The 22184-nt window shown below is 39.5% G+C and overlaps 2 protein-coding genes and 1 long non-coding RNA gene across 4 annotated transcripts in view; 1 reads left to right on the plus strand and 2 right to left on the minus strand.

The window, feature by feature from the left end:
- The window catches only part of LOC111262304 (uncharacterized), a 32828-nt gene extending 29148 nt beyond the window's left edge, over nucleotides 1-3680 (minus strand). For both annotated transcript variants that reach the window (XM_086969027.1, XM_022836460.2), the window contains exon 1: nucleotides 508-3680. The gene's annotated coding sequence lies outside the window, so the exon portion shown is untranslated. The remainder of the gene's footprint in view (nucleotides 1-507) is intronic.
- Nucleotides 3681-6198: 2518 nt separating this feature from the next.
- Nucleotides 6199-17289, plus strand: LOC111262302 (solute carrier family 25 member 35). The gene is made up of 6 exons (XM_022836459.2): nucleotides 6199-7344; nucleotides 8639-8853; nucleotides 13990-14107; nucleotides 14277-14383; nucleotides 14839-14977; nucleotides 15185-17289. Exons 1-6 carry the CDS (start codon nucleotides 7182-7184, stop codon nucleotides 15394-15396), a joined length of 954 nt encoding a protein of 317 aa, XP_022692194.1. The 5' UTR covers nucleotides 6199-7181; the 3' UTR covers nucleotides 15397-17289.
- On the minus strand, nucleotides 8860-13730 carry LOC111262303 (uncharacterized). The gene is made up of 3 exons (XR_002681509.1): nucleotides 13321-13730; nucleotides 13047-13147; nucleotides 8860-8953 (listed from the first exon to the last, which is right to left on the minus strand). It is a non-coding gene; the product is annotated as an uncharacterized LOC111262303 (long non-coding RNA).
- Nucleotides 17290-22184: the final 4895 nt, after the last annotated feature.

Consider the following 22184-nt stretch of genomic DNA (forward strand, 5'->3'; position numbering starts at 1 on the left):
CCAAGTCGCTCTCAAACGGGGCAACCCGGGCTCGAACATACAAAACTAATTGAACTTCTCATAATTACATTATTAAACCTAATGTTGTAGTAAAATAACAACCCACATGGCCGTTTTTACTAGCCTGGATATCCACAGTTATATATTTATAATTTTTCATTTGTATAACGCTATGGTGACTTCTTTCAAATTCCAAGCTCAAATTGTGTTTTGGTTAAAGCTGAGTTATTTTGGACGTAAACAACTGTCCAAAGGGGCCATCGTCTGCAAGTCGCAATGAGCCCAATTTCCTATGTGCATTAATTATTCTCTGCTTAAACTTAGAAATCCATAAATAAAATAGATTTCCAAGACTAAAATTTTCTGATCTATCTTCCGTACTGAAGCAGTAATTTACTGCGGCTATCAGCTATAGAGACAACCAATAAAATAATAGACACAATCGAAGCGTTCCTCAAAGCATCCTCATCTCTTCATGCAGTAATACAACGCCAGAGTCTAACAAACCTTATTTGTATTCCTTCGCCTTTCCATTTTCTTCTGAAAACCCTGTTGAGACAACTCGTCTTCCAATGCGTTGATTGGGAAAGTTGCAAACAAATACACAAACGCACTTATAGAAAGCTCACGTTGCCTGCCCCCTCAGCCCACCTTCTTGTAGGCCAGCAACGTTTCCACAGGTTTATACGTAGGTCTGCATAAGCATAGGCTCCCACAAGTTCCTGCAGTTGCACGTAGGACTCCCACAAACTGCAGAAGCTATAGCGAAGCCAGTCCACCACAGGCGCTTACCGAAAACATAACACAGCGGTTCAGCACAATGTGATCATCACCCATTGGGGGAAAACACTACAACGATAAGGCTGCATCGACCCCATTTTCTCTTCGTTCGTCACCAAATCCAATTGCTGTTGTAGCAGCAGACCGATTCTGCGGCACGACAGTAATCGACCAGTTAGCCAAATAATGCTAGCGTCTGGTGCCTGTCTGTGTAGTCGCATGCACACCCAAAACGATCACAATAAAAATAACAATAACAACAAAAACAATCGAAATCAACGTTAACTCCTAAAGCAGGCACATTCAACGAGACAGCGAGCCGATTATTTGTCTGGAGTAAAACCCGGGCCTGGGTCTTTCTTTCAGACCACACGGAGCTCCTATGCCAACTCTCTGTGCTTCAACTCCTTTTTCATTTTTCCGCCATTTCTGACCGCCTACCGTGTGCTGGAGGCTATGCTGGCAAAAATAGAATAAGATGTTTCTTCTATATTCTTTCCGGCCCAAGACTTTTGCTGATCTCCTTTGAACCATCCTTTTACGTACACATTGTCCGATACACACCATACGGGGAGGTACTGGGGCTAATTTTACACCGACACGAGATACAGCCAGATCTAAGTCGACCTACCTATTAACTCAGTCAGTTTCTGTTCGGCGGTTTCTACTTTCTTATCTCCGAAGTGGTCGTCCGTGTTTTGTTAGTTAGTTGATTCTGTTTCTTTCGCCTACGTTTGTCGTCTCAGCGACTGTTTTAGTGTAGTTCGTATTTCTGGGCATTCTTCGTTGAGGGGTTCCTCCTCATTTTCCTATTATCAATAGATACGAATAAACAACAACGTTGAAAAGGACTTCTTGACCATTTCTTCTCTCCCTCCGGCGACGGACCATTCCTACGATCGCTGTTTCCGTCGCATTTGTAGACGTCGTTAACTCCGTGGACCCGTGGACGATGTCGCTCCCATTCGTTCCGTTCTGCTCCGTCGTGTCGTCGGTGTCGTTGTCGGCGCTGCAACAAGAATCGTTGCCGTCAACACAGGACTCGCTAGAACGGAAGCGCTTAGAACAACACCAGCGTATTTAGCACACAGTTCACTACTGACGGTAGCACCGCTGTTTAAGACCGCGGCCGAGTCAAAAAGTACGCGGGTCAACCAGTGAACTACCGACAATTCCTGACGACAAGAACGAAGCAAAAAAGAATGCACACCGACTTCTTTTCTCCTTCTCTATATTTCCTATAATATGTTGCGCTCGATATGTTAGATTCGAGGTCGAAGTATCATCGGTTCGGCTGGCCTCATCGGACACAAAGATACTCCAACGTTTGTTCCAGTAGCGAGTTTAGGCTGGTGTCTACTTGAAATAGGGTATTATCGTTTCTGCCGTGTTATATTATTACGTATAGGTAGTTCAAGCCTGAAGTATCAGCTAGTTGCTAAAAGCCTACTTTCAGCAACGGGCCAAAATCGTTGTCATGCTGATCCGCAACGACGACAGGCAAATCGCGGCGTCGACGACGACGATAATATAAACGACGACAAGAAATTATAGCCGTTTCTTTCAGTCGACGAATTTGTCCGCCAACAATCTGCAAACCACACCGTCTAGAGCTGAGGAAAGCTGGCTCATGCATAGGCTAGAAACCATTGTCGCAACTTTAATATAGTGACAGTGCACTCATACTGGAACAGGACAACACAGATAACATGCGAGGCCCCGCATGAGAATCGAACCAACTGACGGCGGTGGTGGGGTGGTTTCGACACTACTTCGAACGAAAAAGCCGACTTCTCTCAGTCACACCTTCCATATGATGCCTCAACATTCTAACGCTGTTGTTACATGTTCCTCGGTCACACAAACTCCGTGTGTTATGTGTACGGTGGCGACATAAAAGTGGCGGATTTTGTTGTCGCCGGACAACATTGCAAGCGCACTGTTGCCTGTCGGGTGTTGATCGTCACTCAGTCACGTCGTTAACTTTACGTGTCGCCGCTCTTACCGTTACCGCAGCTAGTATTTGCGAAAAAAACGAATCGGCAAACAAGATCAGCTGTATGCCTCACTATTGCCCCTATTGCGTTCTCTCTCTACGGTACTATTATGCATATAATAGAAAACACTTTCGTAAGAGGAGCATACAACTTATGCTCGTGCACAGACACGCACTACGCTGTTGGAGAGTAGGAGACTACTTGGAGATCGGCAGCCCTGTCACTTGGATCTAGAACGAGCGGACCGCAGATCGAGGAGCGAGCAGGAAGCGTACAATAACGACGTATCGGCTCGACAATCACTCCTACGGCGACAACGACGGCCCTGTGTCGATGTCGCTCCCCTGCTGCTGCTGCTGCGGCGGCGGCGGCGGCGGCGGCGGCGGCAGTGGCGGTGGCGGCGGCGGCGCGGCGGCGGCGCGGCGGCGGCGGTGCTACGGAGCTGTTGCGAATGGTGGGACCGTCCCGCTCATTTCAAAATATACATACTTCAGACGGCAGCAGTAGCCAGCGGCACGTCCGCCATGACGACGTTGGACTGAACGAATTCGGGCCAACATCGAAACAACTCGGGAGGCAGTTGTTTGTTTGGTTCGTGAAGCGGGCGCGCTGACGCGAATGAGAAGAGCTGCGGTAACGGTAGCGACCAATGCTGGCCAATAGCAGCAAAGTGGTGGCGGGTCGATTTGAAAAATGAAATCGACCCGTAGCTAACATATTGCCTATTGTATAATTTGTCTACACAATGATTTTCGTGGTGAAATTTTCAGCTGTGGTGGGAGAGGAGACAAGTTAGCGGGCATGAGTGACATTTTTCACTTTTTATATAAATAAAACGTTATTTCTGTAAGCGATTGCCAAGTATGCTATCATGATAAAAGAATAAAGATCAACAAAATAATAACGAACAGTTTCTGTATCATCATTTTATCTAGAGCTGAAACGTGCCTACTTTGCAAATCGTGTACTAAACATGTAAAAAGTACTTGGTCATCTCTACATCAAAGTATAGAGAATAATATGTGTGACGATACCTTGAGGTCGCCTCAAAACTCAATTACTTTCTATTTTCTGAGTGGTATAAGGCTGTAAATAAAGTTCCTTTATTAAGAGTAAATTAAGCAAACATCTCAGATACTTGAAGTACGTTACAAGGCTATACCTAACTGACAAAAGGATAAAACCTAACAGTTAATTGTGTTCGATAAAACTGCAGTATCAACAACCGAGAAAAGATTTATCTACATTCCTTTTATTTTGCTTTATTAACGAATTGCAATTGCGTGACGAGAATCCGCCGTAGACTTTTTATCGGCTAATGTTGTTCATATTATTTCACAATAATATCAGTGGTACTAAGTAGATATAGTAAATTTATCTGGTCATCCACAGGTTCTGTTATTGGTTAGAACAGTCTATACTGAAATTATTCAATCGCAATATCCCATTAACAGGTTATTAACGAATAGTAAAGCCTCAAAAAGGTCGTTATGTAATGTAAATGTAATGTGATACATACATGCAGAGGCCAACATTAAATTGAAAGTGTTACAGCTAGTTATGTAGCACTGCGTCCCTTCACGACGACCGCGACAATTTTTTTGAAGTTTATCGGTGTACTCTGTACCCGTAGTCATAGAAAAAAACTATTCAGTTTCGTCTGAGTTCATAAAAGCATGCGATTTTGCATTTTTTGGACTTTCCTAAAATCCTTTTGGAATTACCCCCCGGAAGTCCCTTTAAAAATTTCAAGTCTCTGACAATTTCGTTGGAGAAGGGCGTTTAAGAATATAGTGGTTGAGCAATCCCAATGGACGAAGTTTGATTGTAACTTAATATCATCCATTGTTTTTTCGGTAAACACCTATTAGAGGTGCTTCTGTCAGTCTGTAATGCCACTAATTCCTGTATGGGCCGCTTGAGAAGCTGAGCGGTATCACTGAGTTCTTTAACATTTTTTTAAATTAACATTTTAAGTAAAATTAATAGCGATAAAGTTACATTTAATATATAATAGCTGTTTATTAGAAGAAACAGCCCGCAGGACATTGATAGCAGTGATACGCACACGACTTGAACAAGTGAGAAGGTCTTTTTTTATATCAGAGTTGACTGTGGCATTCATTCCAATGGAGCTGTGACACAAATGCACTAATACGTTTCAAAGAAATTCATTAAACTCTTCTTAATTCTGTTCAGGACCGTGGGGCAGTTCTAGCCCTCTTGCAGTCTGGCTCAGGTGAATACTCGGTAATGGTTCGACAAAACGTCGTTTCACTTGAAATTCAATCATTAGTTTCATTCGTATTTAGTCTGCGTTTTCGTATCTTGACTCAGCATGCGTGTATTTTATTAGGTTTATAAATTAGTGATTAATTTAAGGAGAATGTATACATGAATGTGTTAACTAACATGATAGGGGATATATACAATAGTTGTTCTTTAGCCGATTTTCTGCGGTATAATGTCAGGGCGTTTCCTGGTTACACTGGTTTCGATGAAGGGGACTGATTCACTGGTATTGATTACGGACTGAGCTTACCGTTAACAGAGATAGCTGTCTTACTCGACTTTGTTTTTTAAAACGAAGAAAGAATAGAGTTTGGAGATATAGAATTTTTTTGTGCTACGTTCATTTATTAATAAACAGCACCTTCATTGATTCGAATCATTGAATTCAAAATAATAACGTACCCCCGTCTAGTATTACCAAACTAAATTGATAGCCCGAACCTGGGTCACAAATGGCAACATATAAACAGGATGCTATTCATATCGGACAAATGAAAAAGACAATAAAGATTAACTAAGTGAAAGTAATTTCCGGTGTTTTTTAGCGTCTTTTTTGTATTTATTGAGCCGTTCCAGGCGAACGATCCTGCTTGTCTTGGGCCGGACCCGCTGAAACGGATGGAGCAAAATCTCGCTGTTTCATCAAAATACGGGTCGCAAATTCCATTGAATTTATTTCCACAAAACACATCCAGTGACAAAGCATTAGTTCTTGTGGAATCCATCACGAACTTTTATGCAAATAGCTAAATAGCTATCCACATGGACAAAACTAAAAAAAAGTCCAGATGCGACAATCATTTTGATATGCTGTAGTCCGTCTGCGTTAGGTCACATCTTTCAAATGACGAACATGGTACTCAGCAGGCATAGCAGAGCATAATCAACGCAAAACATTCTGATTAGCAAAATCCCCATGAGACCCGCACTCATTTTTCTAGGTGGCATCGCGGCCACCAGCGGACGGGCAATTTTCGAACTGGTTGCGCTAAAACTGCTATAGCCACTCGCAGCTTTCAAGTGCCCTTTCCGCTCCTTTCGAGAAAGGACCCGATTGCCCGCGCCTCGGCGAAGTGCATTAAACCCTATGGCCGCTGCTGCTGTTCTTGCTACCGCCGGCTTATATGGTTGGGGAGGCGTTGAATCGCTTTTAAAATCGTTCATGTGTGGTGCGAGCGCTGTGGTTGGCGATTGTTTCAAGTGAAGCCCACAGCGAGTGGGCGCTGAATCGTAATCCCTGTGCGGCGAGGCTGTTAGTTGTTCAATGTCGTTTGTGTGGGGAAGCAGTAGTAGGAGATCGGTTTAATCCACTTTCTCAGCTGTGTGTATTTTGTAAAGAAAAATGTGTATTGTAAGGTGGTAATGATCATGCTGCTGTCGCTGCTTGTCGATGTATTGTTTACAACGAAGCCGCTGTCGAACGCAGCCGTAGGCCAGCGGACGGCCCGTTCCGCTACTTCAGTTTTGCCAGGATCGTACCAAACTGACAAAGAGGCATTCTCATGTGACTTAGGAAGAACTTTCGAGTAGAATACGTTTTACATTATGTAAGATAAGGTGGAAGGGAAACAGATTCGTGTGCTCGAGATAACTCGTAAAGAACGCGTGCAGATCTGGTGAGATTGTGCCTTTCTGCGAATACAGCTTATCCTCGAGCTAGAACCATGTCCTAGCGGAGGTACAGGACGATTAGTACAGCCTCTAGAAAACAAAAGTCACGAAAGAGTAGAACGAGCATCGATTGTAAATAGGACAAATAGGTGGTGTATTTACAATAACGTTACATTTGAACGGTGGAAAATAATTGCGTATTTGCGTTCCGTATGGTAACGTTCGCCTTCAAGTTGCTTGCCAGCTGTGTTGGATTTTTTAGAGCTCAGTCGACGATTTTGGCAGGATTCACATTTTACGGGACCGCTACATGATTAGAGAGGAGTGAAAATCGGCGAATATCGCACACAATGATGCTTTTGCACTGAGTGTCCAGAAAAGGAAGAACTCCGAACGCGGCAAGAAGCTGTCGTGACCAGCCTTTTATCAACGTGCTAGTGTATTTGAATGTGTCTCCAGAACTGACGTAGGCAAGGAAGAGCATTAGTGTATGAACAAAAAATGGAGCATTTTATAAAGGGCGGAGCTGCTGCTTCGGGCGCGGCCCTTTTCACGAATCCGCTAGAAGTTGCCAAAACCCGAATTCAGTTACAAGGCGAATTGCAAGCTCGAGGCCAGTACCCTGTGCACTACAGAAACGTCTTTCACGCTTTATTCACGATTGGTGAGCGCCTTCTGAAGGAAGCTTCGCGTGTTAAAATCATTCTCTCTGTTCTACACAGCGTATGCTAGGGTGGTGAGCTAGACAAAGAATGATAGAGAAGTCATGAGACATTTATGCGTTTGACATGTTTGGCAAGTCTTATATAGCCACTCCTTATAATGAGCACCGAAACGAAGTAAATGTTACTACTTAGCCCATGATGTAACGATAGCCAAGGGAGTAACGTTCGCCTTGACTGCTGATGAAAGATACAGACACCATAGGTGATCAGAGTATTTTTTTTTTGTAATTTGAACACGCGAATGCATTTTCCCATGTCTTTTTTCATCATGAGGTTTTCCAAACAGACCCTGTGATTTGAAGAAATTTGACGTTATAAAAAGCGTGTCATAAAGAATTCGAAATTAAGCTATATAGATGTCATTTGTTTTAAATTAAAACGTAACAGTGAATCACATGGACGTTTATTTCACGCACCTTGGGAAATATTTATCAGTTAGTATTCAGATCTGGGACCTTGCGCGTAACAAAGGTTACTCATAAACTTCAGGCAGTATTTCTTCTGCTGATTTAATACCACAGTAATCTAAAAGGTTTTAGGTGTTAGCTAATCGATAATATCCTCAATACATCATATTGTACGTTACTCAATATATTTCTTAGAATATGTATTCAGCATATTCCTTACCGGAGTGCCGGATCAGTACAACAGATCCATAGTTATTTAAATATAAAGAATGTTTATACAAAGCAGAGGAATCTGAAAGTATCTGATTAATCAGACTATTTATAAATGACAGGTTTCGCTGAGTTGATGATGGGTATGAGGTAAAATATTCAAAGATCGTTCTGCAATTCGAAACTATGATGATATATACCTTACACAGTGGCACGTGATTTATGAGATGGAACGACCAAAGTTGAATAGCTAAAATAACCTATATAGAGCTAATAGCAGCATGATAGCTAGTAAACCGAAGCAGATTCTAAGCATTAGAAATATTCTCAGCGTAATAAAAGCGACATATGTTGTCGTCTATGTTGAATGCCATTGAGTGTTTCGTCATCTGACATGCCAATGGTGGTTTATCGGTAACTTACTCTTCGCAATAATGGCGCCAATGAGGTGATCGGGTTGCAATGTTATTTGAAAGGCTTATAACATAGTAAATACTGGTACTTAGTTTTTGTGCTCACTTTATTTATCTAACAGTAATATAAACACCGACCCAACAAGGAGACATTCTAGTGATACGTCTGCATCATATGTGATTGCTTTTATTCGTTTCCATAGCGCGACATGATGGTATTCGGGCTGTACAAAGTGGACTCGGGCCCGCACTCTGCTATCAGTTTTGTCAAAATGGTTTCCGTCTAGGCGTCTTCAGCATACTCGAGGATCTCGATTTGACGAAAAACGGCGACGGGACGGTCAGCCTCCCGCGAAGTGTTCTCGCTGGGGCAGTTGCGGGAAGCGGAGGCGCTTTCTTTGCCAGTCCTTTGTACATGGTAGGTGTTGCGACTCTGCGTAGTAGTGAATTGTCATTATATACCGACAATTTGGCCCAAAGCAGCTCACTTCGTCGTTTTCTCAAATCTGAAAAAAGGGCTGTATAATGGAATAATGGTATAAGTATTTTTGCTTTTGCTAGAACTATTAGTGGACCTGAACCGAAATTTTTAGCTATGTTAGCGAATTTGCCTTTGCGGTAGCAGCATAAATCAAATGTAATGAAGTTATTTTCCGGGAAAATGATGAACTTGCATGCGTTTGCTGACTTCTGGCCACACCGGGTCGTGCATTGTCAATATATTTTGCCCGCGGACATCAGTAGGGCTGAGATATATGCTTGAAAGTTGGCCAAGGTCCTTCCACAGAGAAAACTATTTTTAGCCTCTTCTTTGAGCCTACGACTTATTATTGTCTTACTTTATTTTCAAAAAAGTTATATTGTTTTGTTAAGTTATATTGTATATATAAAATAAATTGATATTGCAAAAAATATGTTCAACAAATATGTTCCGGCTAGCAGAGAATGATCCATACAAAACTTATAAACCAATAGAAATATAATTAAATGTAGTTCCATGAGTATTTATGTACTTTGGGTGCTTGCATTATTGTACTTTCGGTAGCAAAAAGAGCTGCTCGTCGTCTTTGGTTTAGCCAGTGGAAGTATCCTATGTTAGCACTGTTTGATGTAATGCGTTTAGTTTACCTAAAGAACATATTGCATATAAATGGTCTCCAAGAGATCTTATTAGAATATTTGAAAATCACATACAATTAAGATCAGTAAGGATACGAACAATGCTGATCCAAAGGCTAGATATTCAGCGATGCTATTTCAGATATCGCGAAATCTTAATGCTCGGCAAAGCATCCTTTGATCAACAACTATAAGTCTATTCCAAGCAGTCGTGGAAGCCTAACAAAACGTTCACAGAGTAAATCCATGAGCCAGATCAATAAATGCTTATTATGATTATAATATAATTATAATTAAGAGGCTTTCCTTCCCACCGTAACAGAGCTACTCTCACAAGAATACGCTCGCACGAGCCTGATTTTGCATAGGACTGATACGTGGTCTGACGTGATCTATTCGTCGAACAGTAGAAAACTAGCTCATAGGTAAATATGTCTTCAGCATAGATGATAGGAGGTGTAATTTGCCACTACTATCAAAATAGCTCGGTACTGCTTAATTGAGGCTTTCTGGCTAAGGACAAGTCCTTGAACTTGGGAACAGTTGTTGTTAGAAACAAGTATCTCCAACTTGAAGGTATGCCTAGCGAACTTATACAACCACTACTTTGCAACGCATTGTTTTACTGATTCCAAGTTTAGTTAAGACAGATAGCTTCAATATTACTCAATAATCACACATTGCCGTGTACGTATGGTGCAAGTCAAAACTTTTTCAGATTGAAAGTTATTAAACCATTCTTATCTCTAGCTTTTATTATCGTCCCGATATGCCATTGTTTGTCTCTTTCGTTTTGACCAGCTCTGACGATTGTACTTCCTTTGTAGACAAATCGGAAACGTAGACTTATCGAGCTAATACGCAGATAATAATCTACTATATATCTATTATAATCTATTATAATAATAATCTATTATAAAAAATCATTCGATTTTTTATAATAGAACGAACAAACGCCTACGTAACAGGAATGTCTGTTCAGTCAGTGTCTTGGCAGTTTCGCTTTCGCTCTTATCGAGAATAGTCATTGTATCAAGTAGCGGCGCGGGCTGAGCAGGCGAGCGGGCGGACGGGCGACCGCAAATGGTGCAACGCGCGCCTTCCCTTTATTTCTATTTGCCTGATTTCTTAAGTTTCTGTAAGCGCCATATGCAAGCCACGACGGCCACACCAAGAATGTGTTCTGTTGGTGTTCCGTAAGAGCCGATATCATAATATATTTGCTTTTTTGTTAGGAACGATATCAGTGTGTGGAGCAGTGACGTCCCAGCTCTTTGAGTTGGCGATCGTCGCGAAGCCACCATTGCTACTGATACTATTGGCATTCGATGGCAATGAATAAAGAAGTAACTGCGTATCGTAAGTGCAAACGTCTTTTTTTCGTTGGAAAACGTTTTTCTTAGTACAGTAACGAGTATTGTAGTAACTTCGATTAGTTATTTGGTCAGTGATTTTTTATTCACGAAACGGAAAGACATCTGGAATTATATTACGTATAGTTCAGTCATTATAGGATCAATGAGAAAAGTCACTTGTTATTGTTGTTATCGTTGTTGTACTATAGTTGGACATTTTTATTAGATTAATTTTCATCTTCCTTTGAAGGTTGGGATATTATTAATTATATATATATATATATATATATATATATATATTAATAATTAAAGTTATCGAGGGTTCAACAATTATTGAAACGCCATTATTTTTAATTTCAGAAATCTAATAGCACTTTACATTAACATTAAACAAGTACAGGACATCTTATGTCTTCTTTATTTCACATTTTTTTATTTCATTTCGGCCACTGCGTTAACTCATAGAATCAGCCCTGAAAGCGTACTAAAGTTTTTTTTTACAACCATCATTTACGAAGTATTCTACAACTAAATATTTCACGCTTTCCCATTAATAACGATGAAAGCGAAGCCAAATCATCTATCTGGCATCACTGAAAGATAATTTACCCTTTAGTGGTTTCACATAGGTGATTATCTTTTCACTTTTATTTTCGTTCATATATGACGAAAGCACTGCCGTTCTAATGAATAAATATTAATAATGGCAATGAAAGTAGGTTTTATCTGCTTCTTATTTTGTATAATTTACTTCAATACCAACGCTCAATGGTATAACCATAATTTAGTACATATTTGCTGAATATTGTTCAGTCTGAAGGTTTAGCTATTCTGTGATTTATTGCGCACTGGTGTATTTCCACAACTGTTGACTAATTACTGGGACTTGTATATGATTGATGCCAATTGTATCGCTCGACAGCTGGTCTGATATGACGCCAGGAATTACGTAGCTGCCAGTAAACAAACAGGTCTACTTTCCCAATGCAACCTTACAGCCTATGAAGCTTGGCGTTCCCCTCATCAGACTATACTATCGGCTAATAGATATCCAACTAATAACAAGAATACGTATTACAACATGTCTCCATAAGATTTTATGTTCATATATCCTAGATGAAGGACTGTCCCAAATGTTGTATCTAATACTATATTAGTGAATGAGATACTATTTCATAAGTGCAGACCAAGAAGCTTCTGGCGCCCAAATCTGACGCTCGCAACCAATAGTCGCCGTTGTTGAGATAATTTTTAGTCAATCGTCTTTAAACAAGAAGCAAAGTCACTTTTTACGAAGATCAGCTGACACTGCGCAGCTGTACATGCAAACGACATAACCTATCTGCAGTCTAGATTAGTCTCACCTAATTTGGTCAGACGTTCTGGTACAAATCCTGTAGTCAATGGCCTGTATGTCTCGGAAGGGAATCTGAGCTATGTAAAAGATAGACCTAAACCCTAGCATTTATCGCTGCCTTATTGGACTCGGGCATAATATCCGACCTGAATCGTAATCACAAACGATGTAAGTTTTACTGTGCCTAGTAACATAATTAGGAGTACAGTACATATGGTTGTAAAAAACTACCCGACCCGACGGGCGAGGGGGGAACGAGGCTTCAGATTGTACAAACGGGTACGCGCTTAAATTAAATATTTTAGAGATCTATGTTGACAAAGGCTGAATTTTAAATACGCTTGCATGAAACGGTTTGGGACATAAAAAAAAATATACAAGAAATAATCATGTGGTTATATGGGTATATGAAATCCTTTTTGTAGCTTATTTATGACACGTACGGTCTTAAAACTTCTACCATACTATATTTCCTATACGTGCACTAGCAGTAATTTCGTGGACAAAAATATATCCACTGGATTATTGGAATTGTTCTTCACTGTAATAATTACAATCTAGTATACATCCTCACGCCTCTTCTCTGATCAAAGTCAACAACCTTCATCACACATTGGTTATCAGTACCTTTCCAAACGTTTACTCCAGTATCTCTATTTTGTCTGTGCTTAGCCATAAACTGCGTTCGCATCTCATGAACAACAGCACCGGAAAAACAGCGCAGAATGAACAGCAAATAATCGTCGCTACTATCAGGCCTGACGTACCCGTAGTCTTTACCTTTAAATGGAAGATTCTGCGTTACGTCGCGCTGCCGAAGGGATATGGTTGTAAAGGCGCGAGAATGTTGGATTGTCAACAAGACGATGTCTAGCGGTGTTCTGAAAAATATAGGAACAAACAAAAATTTGGATTCCAAACATTATTTCTCTTTTTCTCTTATACTCTTATAAGCAATTAGCATAAGTTAATTTCGGCGAGTCCTCATTGTATCCATCATCAACACAATGATTAAATAATTGAGTAGGTAATATCTGAATAAAGCAATGTGCACTTTGTCATTTAGTCTCACACGTTGCCAGACCCTTGCTTATCCTGTATGGGGAATTACTACTCCGTTGACTAGAGCCTATGAGACGGTAGCCTGAAACAATCACACAGAAACGAGTTCCCAAAACACTATACATTGTAAGATATCTCGTCACTGACAGCATTTATCACTTACCTATCGTGTGACGCGTAATGATACGAGTTCGCAGTCTTACACAGATTAGATTATGAAAGGGTTAGGTCCCAAAGATTAGGCATGGTCCTATGAATTATGCCGTTATTCTGGTTTATAGTACATGTCAGGGGACGGCGCACAATGTGATGATGCAAAGGTGTCTTGTTGGCATCCGTTTGGATGGCGTAGAACATGAAATTATCTCGAGATGACTAGCGAAACTGACAATATGCTCTTGAAGTGCGTAAGCTAAAAAGTTTCCCTCGTTATTATGACGCGTAGCGTGAACAAAAGTTATGATCACAAAATGTAGTGTATACCTATGTTATGTCTGTATGCAAAGTCATAGTAACATTCTCATCCTTGCCGCCTATTTTCTCATTATATATAATACGACCCTTTTTTTGAAGATAGAAGAAGAAATATAGAAATGCGCAAGTGTCTTCTCAATGATTACGTTTAGCATTTTGTCTTGTGCATTTATTGTAATGATTATAGATTAAAACTCAGCTTCAAGCGAAATCAACTAATGCGCTTATCGCAGTCGGTTACCAGCATAGACACGGTGGAATTGTCACTGCGTTATCAAAGGTGTGGGTCGCTGCCGGATTAAAAGGTAACACGCTTCGCTATTCATAACAACTTCAGGTAACATTTCATTGCAATTTAATCTGAAAAGTTACAGCAAAGACGAAATAGCAGTTCAGTGAGTATAGGGAAGTCGGGGAGAATAATGTAGCTTCCGTTTGGATGTTTTTGTAAAGGGCTATGTGTTATTTTTGCAGGTCTATGGCGTGGTGCTGGTGCAGCGACTATTCGCGTTAGTACCGGAAGTTCTGTCCAGCTGGGCACCTTCAGCAAAGTTAAAAGCGTTCTTGTACAATACCTTCCGGTAAGTTCCATTCGAAAAAAGGCATATTTATGGACAGTTGTCTGTTCTGTACCTATAATACTATTCTATGCGTAATATATTTGAAAAAGTGTTAATTGTTATTAGTTCTGCAAATATTCTCTTCAATAATCATTAAACCATGATCCCGTGTTGAGTATATAGATCTTACCTCTTTCAACATGCACAAGACCGCTATATTTACCTCGAGTTACCGAGAAGTAGAGCCATTTTCTTATAGTATAATATCCTTTGCCCACAAGATGTATTTTGAGCTTGGATTGAAAAAAATTCACTAATAGCTTGGTGTTATAAATAAAATGCAATGCACATTTTCAGAGATAGCTGTATCATGTAGGCATTTTCCGGTTTGAATAATAACAACAATAAACTATTTAAGTTCTATTTGTCAAAAGGTTTAATTATCTTTATTTAATTCTCGTTCTTATTGGCTACAGTCGATGCAAGAGCGGACAACGCTGTGCACTTTCCTCTCATCTTTGCTAAGCGGGACAGTAGTTTGCATTATTATGACTCCATTCGACGTCGTGTGTACTAGACTGTACAACCAAGGCGTCAACCCACAAACTCGCAAAGGTAAAACTTGCGGCCGACACTTATGATTAAGTAAATATCAAAATAATCAAGATAAATTATTATTATTTAATCACATGTGAACACTGCATTGGAATTACAGAAATACGCGATTTGCCATTAGTCTGATTTTTTAGAATATACTAACTGCTTACGGTTTACGACTACCCGGTTTTTTTAAACTCTACGTAAATTTGTGTTCGTTTTTAGGCCTATACTATAACGGTTTCTTGGATTGTTTCGCCAAAATTCTTCGTTCTGAAGGCCCACTGGGATTCTACAAGGGCATATCTGCTGCGTTCTTGCGATGTGGCCCCCACACCATCTTGACCCTGATGCTTTGGCAAACCCTTCGCGATATAAATGTGCCGCCCCCTTCGACCGTAATTAGTCTGTCCCCTCCAGCAAAACTAGCCGGCTAAATAAAATTCTTATTCTAGTATTTCACTACTTTACCATATGTATGTTAGGTTGTCGAAGAGCTTAGCTTTTAAGTTAAATATGAGTTGCGAAAATTGAGAAGACTGACATGTTAGTAGCCATGATCTAGCCAAAGAACTAAGCGGTTAAGAAAGCTAGTTACAGAAAAAGCTCGATGTTTGGATGGCACACGAATCGACACAAGGAAGCTTACTTGATCTGTGAAGCTTCACAGAAATGCAACAAAATGGGGTCATTTCTAAAGAGACTGATGACGAGCGATGTGAAGTCAATCACATACGACCATGTGCAGAAGATGCTATGTGTATTTGATGGGATTGAAAAGGTGTTGTGACTTACGAGTTGGCGCCGCCTCACGAGACGATTGATTAGGGCGCTTATTGTTAACAACTAGGAACGTTACAATAAGCCATTGGAAAGAATCGAATGGAAATGATGAACATAAAAAGCGTTGTCTTCTACCATGACACTGTCAGACCGCATGCATCTTTAATGGCCCAGCAAAAATTGAGGTAACTTAGATCGAAAATCTTAATGCATCTGCGGCAGAAGCCGGACTTCGCACCGGTGGAGTATCATCTGTTTCAATCTCCGTGGAGTTGTTTCAATGGTGTGAATTTCGTTTCAATGAAGGGCTGAAAAAATCACTCGTCAGACGTCTTATCGCCCAATGACCATAGAAATTCTACGGTAATAGGATTTTGGCATCACCAGAAAATCGTAGAATATCGTCGACCAAAATGGTGCATATTTAGTGTAGTAATATTATTTTAAAACGTAAAATTGTTTGCTTTCATTACAGCGCATAATAGTTGAATTGTCTTAGTAATAGTTGAACTTATCGCATAAACACAAAAAAAATTTTAATCTGCATCTATATGCAGGTTTGGTATTTTTGTTTTGGGTCTCCGCGCATTCGCAGAAGAGATAAAGAAAGGAGGCTTTTCAGTGAAAAAGGCACGACCGCGCGTAGAGGATGAAGGCAAGCGGTGGTTTATAGCGGAAGAGCGATATAAAAACTGCCGCTCAAAAATTATTCTTCGTCAATATCAACATCGATTTTGTACTCTCTGGTCCGTAGATGACAGGGACGATCCATAAGGGCGGCTTTATAATACACACTAATCGACAATGATGATTATCAATTAATTATTAGTATTCTAATGACAGTTATTCATGCATGATAGTCTACTCTTCCCTGTACTAGGTGAACTGTACACGTGAACGGATCAATAGACTGTGATCAATCGTTAAATGACCAAGGTAAACTGTACATAGAGGGGTGGAGAAGAATTCATTTAGTAATGCGTATTTCTAGATAGTAAAAGAAACTGTGTAATAATCATAGCTTGCGTAATTATAAAAATTAAATGAAAAATAATGGAAGGGTGAACGGAGGTAATGTTGAAAGGCCTAAATTAGACCTTAACACCTACGGATATTTCACTAATAATACACAAGCTAGCATTGAGTTGGATGTGATCGGAAATCCGTGAAGCTTGTAGAAAATAATTATTCATTTAAGAAGTCTTATTAAACGTTTCCTGTTGCCGGCATAAACGGTTGTCAGTTAAAGAAATTGCTTTAGTTTTTAATAGCTTAACTCTTCAATGCCTAATTAAATCATTATTATTTCTTTGTTAGAACAGTACACCCTTCTGAAAAAAGGGCGATTTCAGCTGTACGTCAAATACATTGCTATTTTTTTCCTTGTAATAATGATTTGTAAGAAAAACACAAAGGTAATGTTCTTCTTATTTAAAGAACACTTAACTAAAAATCTTTATTCTTTAAACATACAGGTCAATAACATGTACATAGTATATATAGTGATGCGGGAAATATAGAAATAAAGAAAAAATGTTTTTAACTAATCCTAGATTATTTGTTCCTAGGAGTCAGTTTGTCATGAACTGTTTCTCTGTTTGTGGTTGCTAAACATAGCATGTGATCTAAAAAGGAAGGAAATAGATCGCTTATTAAGACGGCAATACTGTGCTTTCTTTCCTCATTCCTAACATCTGTGCAGGAAAAATGCACTCGGAGGAGGTACTGCTTCATTGTCCCATCAAGCATCCGACAGGCTTGTTTGTTGTGAAGTGATACATACATTGATATGACAAATAGATCAGCTGGGTACGACCTATTTGATAGATAATCGTGTGTGATAATAAACTGCCTTACTGAACAAAAAATATTCTACTATTGTCACTTAAAACAGGGATTTAGCCAAGCAATGAAATCAAGAGCCAGTTATTCAGATTTCCTCTTTAGGGACATATGTCGCGATTTCAGTTTGCCGATACGTGTCCCATTTCAGTGTTCTTCTAGGGATAAGGGCTGCATGTTATTTGCTGCCTTGAACCCGACAAAAAGGATTCAGCCTACTGTGATGTAATACTGCCGGGTCCTTCCTCTGCACTCTGAGCGCTGTAACATCAACTCAGTCAGCTAGATAAGCTTTAAATTCCTCGAATCTACCTATTACCTGGATATGCATCTCAGGAAATATTTGAAGGCTTACAAATGGACCGAACTTTATGACATCTGCTTCCCAGTTTTGTGGACTAACCTTGTATTCTTTGCATCTTTATCGTCGTTGCGCGACTTCAATGTCCATGAAATATAAATAGTAATAATTAAGGGTGAAAAAATTATTTGGTAATAAGCGAAGGAAGGGCTGTATGATCACGGACGCACTATGAGCCATAGAGCCCAGACTAATATAGGGTCTTAAGTAGAAATAAAGCCATATTTTTTAGAAAGAGAAGTAATTATTTTCTGTCGTTATTCACGAACAAGTTTCGTTCAGTTTCTTGAGTATTACTTGCACATTGTGATTCACATTTATATCGGTAGTCAAACTATGGTACCAGTTTGCCGAATATATAATAGATCATATGACAAACGGCAATGCTTGTCATTGCTTTTATCAGTAAGTCACTGCTTTAGAGTTTTTGTTTCGAATAATAACACTTTTCGATGACTTCTTTTTATAACGTAAATCGGGCGTAATTGTTAAAGTTTTACGTTGAACATATTCGTAGTTTGCTCTGATTATCAAAAAATGAATAAGTCGAATTCATTCAGGTTTGACGGACAAGTATCCTTAACTATGTATCCTTTTTTTTAAATTCTTCTTTCTTCTTTTTGAAATTAAGATGCTTAATCTTTCTACCATAGCCTCAGCGAATGCATCGACTATTTGCGGATGCTTTGAAAGTACTTAAAATCGAAAATGTTGCTTTGAGGTTTTCCCAAAAGAACACAAAAATGTTTTGAGAAACGCAGCTCGCTGGTTCTGCAACGCACGATGCCCTCGTAAATTATGGGTCTCGGAACAACAACTGTTGCATAAAAACCCATCGACTTAAATTCGAGAATCGATAAGTCGGTGTATCCATCCTTAATACTAAAGGTCGAATCAGTCCAACGTAAAACGTCCTTTTAGAGCTTACGAATGAGTCTGAGAGAGTATATCATAAGCATTGAGAATTTTGGAGAATTTAACCCTGAAATAATAGGGCGCGAAAGATGGAGACAACCGGCAAATACTTTTGCCTCTAGGGGAAAAGTATTTTTCCAATCGGCAGCGACGCTGAGCAATGCGAACTTCCTGCCTGTGTGCCCGAATTGTGTCACGGAAAAATTTTGTTGAAGAACATTTCTCCGACTGCAACTTGAACCCCATAAAAGTGTCGACTCTTAATTGAGAAATATGTCATGTTATCTGTGATGAGAATCAACTATTAGAACAGGCCAATGAGATACCTATTTGTCCCTGCAAAACTCTTGCAAGGCTCCAAAGAAAGTGGGAGAGCACAGCGAAATGAATAGCTTTAGTTAAAGTGGATAAGCAGGGTTTATGTTATAGAGTACCGAAGTTAGTCACGTTCCACCGAGACAGTGGGACGTAAGATGATGATAGTACTTGCAACGAACACCATATACAGGTCAAAATGAACGCAGCCCGTTGCTTCGAGCTCCTCATGAGACTCACGGACAGTTGGCACAGAAATCGAAGGCACGCGGCTTGGCGACTTAATGGCAAAGCATGAGCTATCACTATTCCTTAATTACCTCCTGAATCGAACAGAAAAATATCTAAGGTTGGCTTCAACCTGCTTATTCTCCCGATCTCAGACCATGTGGATACAGGGCTTTCCTTGCCCTAGCAAAAGAAAGTGGTAGAGAAGCGTGTGCCACTATCAATTTGCCTCGAGAAGCCATAGATAGAAAAGTAAATAAATATGAAAACACAAGTGATAGCTAAATAGCTGTGCAGCAACTGCAGGGAACGCTGCACAATGTGTGTAAAAAAAATGACATTAGGGAACTATTAGGAAACTATCATTCGAGTCCATAGTAAATGGATGAGACCGTTTGTTCGGAGCGATGGGAACCGCTGGAAGAAATCTCTTTTGATGACGCGATATAGGTGCTTGCATGTTCGATCCTTATTTCTACCATATAAACTGGTAAACTTCATCAACACAGAGCATTTAACAAACAAGTGAGTTGCTCTTATAATAATCTCTTAGAATGTTATCTGTTTCCATGCTATTATAGTTCACGCTCGTAATAATGTTTTTACTTCATAAGAATGCTTAATTTGGCAAAGTACATGTAAGTATTTGTATTTTAAGTGCGAAATTTCATATCATAAATTTTAATATACAAGCTAATTGTAATGTTCTAGGTATTTTTTCTAGCTACTTGCCTATACCATCTTGTAGCTAGAAGCTCTTAGTGCTCTAAGAACTTATAAGCACAAATTTCTAATGTTATATACGTATTAGCCACGTTGGTTTCACTTTTAGTGTTTAACTATGCTGTTTTTTCTGCCAATGGACTATTTTCATGGTCCTTATCTCTAACTGTTTTCGCCTTTTTAGAATCCGGTTGTGTGGCTTCCAAAAAGGAGGTACCTCTTCATGAGGAACGCTCCAGATAACGTTCTCGTAAATGTTACGTATTAACTTTTTGGCTATAATCTACTATATCCAAAAGAGAACTCCTTGATTGTATTCGGATGTTACTGAGGCAGGAAACCTGTTTTTTAGTTGATCTTTCCTAGCAGAAGAGCCCGTATCTGTCGTTTGCCTGAAATTTACCCTGTTCGTGTTATATAAACGCAAAATATATGTTGAGGCAATTGTGACACATATATATTATGTGAAGAGGAGGAACATATTCCAAAAATCTTCGCGTTTGTAAGAACACAAGAGTGTATATCCTGTTTAGTTGATATCCTTACTGCAATTCATTCATTTTCACTTTCCGCTTAAACTTTAAATTAGGGCTGACGTTTTCAAGGCAGCATCTCCTGCTACACATGCCAGTTCTGGCGATAAGTGTACTTCGTATTTCGCTGACATTATTTCCGTTTTGGAGACTGTTTTAGCAATGTGCTATTTATATTTTGTTCTAGGTTGTTACCTGTATACCTACAGCTTGTTAAATAGGATTATTCATGACTAACACAGACATGCCTGATATGGACCTACGTTTCTGTGAGTCCAACTTCTTGTAGGTTCCAACTAGAGTCATAACAAAAGCGTCAGGGGCAATGGCAGAAATGAACTGCAATATCTTGTCACTCAGTATCTGTCTGTTGCATTCCTGCTAGTCGGTAAGGAACTAGGTAGCCAGATAGAGCATTTTGCGCCTCTTTTTTGCTCTCACGCTATGGTAAAATAGCTAAGATGAGTTCACAGTCTAACACTGATATACATTTAAACCACCAAATTATTTCGATAGTCATAACGAGTAATCTCGTCGTGTACTTTCTATTTAATTGCAATCAAATAATATATTTAATGTTTTAAGGTATCAGGCACATTGTAATTTGGCATCATTAGGCTTTATTATATCGTATAGTTGAGCGTTAGAATGTATCAGTTTAGAGTATGCACCTACACGGCCGTCGCTGCTGCAGTGTTTGTTGATTCAAAACATGAAAGACGTGGCCAGTCATGATATGAGTCAAGGATTTTTACGGCAACGAGACATTATGCGTGAGCAATTCTACCAACATGATCTATGAAATTCTAACACTCTGTTATGTTTACAGATATGTATAAAATGCGCACTGGCATAGTAAACAGTAGTCGATTCAAACGAAATGTAGCTTTGCTATATTTTTTTGTGCAACGTGATAATAAATTTTTTCACAGCAAGCAAGAACCTTATAACAGAGAGGTTAGTTGACATGAGCAGGAATGTCTATGGTCTGATGAGAACTGATTTCGAATGTTTGACCAATAATCGGCGCAATGATATTCTCGCTGGCCATGACAATCCAAAACCTGTTTTTGTTCAAGTTGTTACTTGAATGAAGGATGTAATTTGTTATCGCTACTTCTAATGTCCTTTTTTTCATTCTGTAACGTTGGACTGATTCGAAAACGGACCTTTCTGAAACCCCGATGAACGCCCCGGTTGGTATACTGCATATAAGCCGTTTTAGCGAATGAGCAGATTCTAGAATTTTTATCCATTGAATTTCAATGGATATTGGCGTCCATACTTGATATAATTAATTGCTAGCATACTGCAGTTACTGGTCACTTATACCGTACAATTAAAACAATAGCTGCTTTTATATAGAACAGATGAAACAGCAGCTCATTCATTTGAAGATTAAAATCTCATCAATGTCACATATTTCACCTTTTGACCTTACTAAATACTGGATAAATCGGGAGTTCATCATCAAAGACATCGTCAATTCGTGTTAATAATTGATGATTAGCGGTAATTATAGTAG

The sequence above is a fragment of the Varroa jacobsoni genome, unplaced genomic scaffold (genome assembly GCF_002532875.2).
Source record: "Varroa jacobsoni isolate VJ856 unplaced genomic scaffold, vjacob_1.0 scaffold_644, whole genome shotgun sequence".
In the NCBI taxonomy this organism is placed as follows: domain Eukaryota; kingdom Metazoa; phylum Arthropoda; class Arachnida; order Mesostigmata; family Varroidae; genus Varroa; species Varroa jacobsoni.

Bases quoted from the DNA above. Each gene is read 5' to 3' on its own strand.
- LOC111262302 (XM_022836459.2), top strand. From the start codon at position 7,182: ATGGAGCATTTTATAAAGGGCGGAGCTGCTGCTTCGGGCGCGGCCCTT. The intron at 14,108-14,276 runs GTAACACGCTTC...TTATTTTTGCAG, and splicing joins GGTCGCTGCCGGATTAAAAG to GTCTATGGCGTGGTGCTGGT. The intron at 14,384-14,838 runs GTAAGTTCCATT...TATTGGCTACAG, and splicing joins TTCTTGTACAATACCTTCCG to TCGATGCAAGAGCGGACAAC.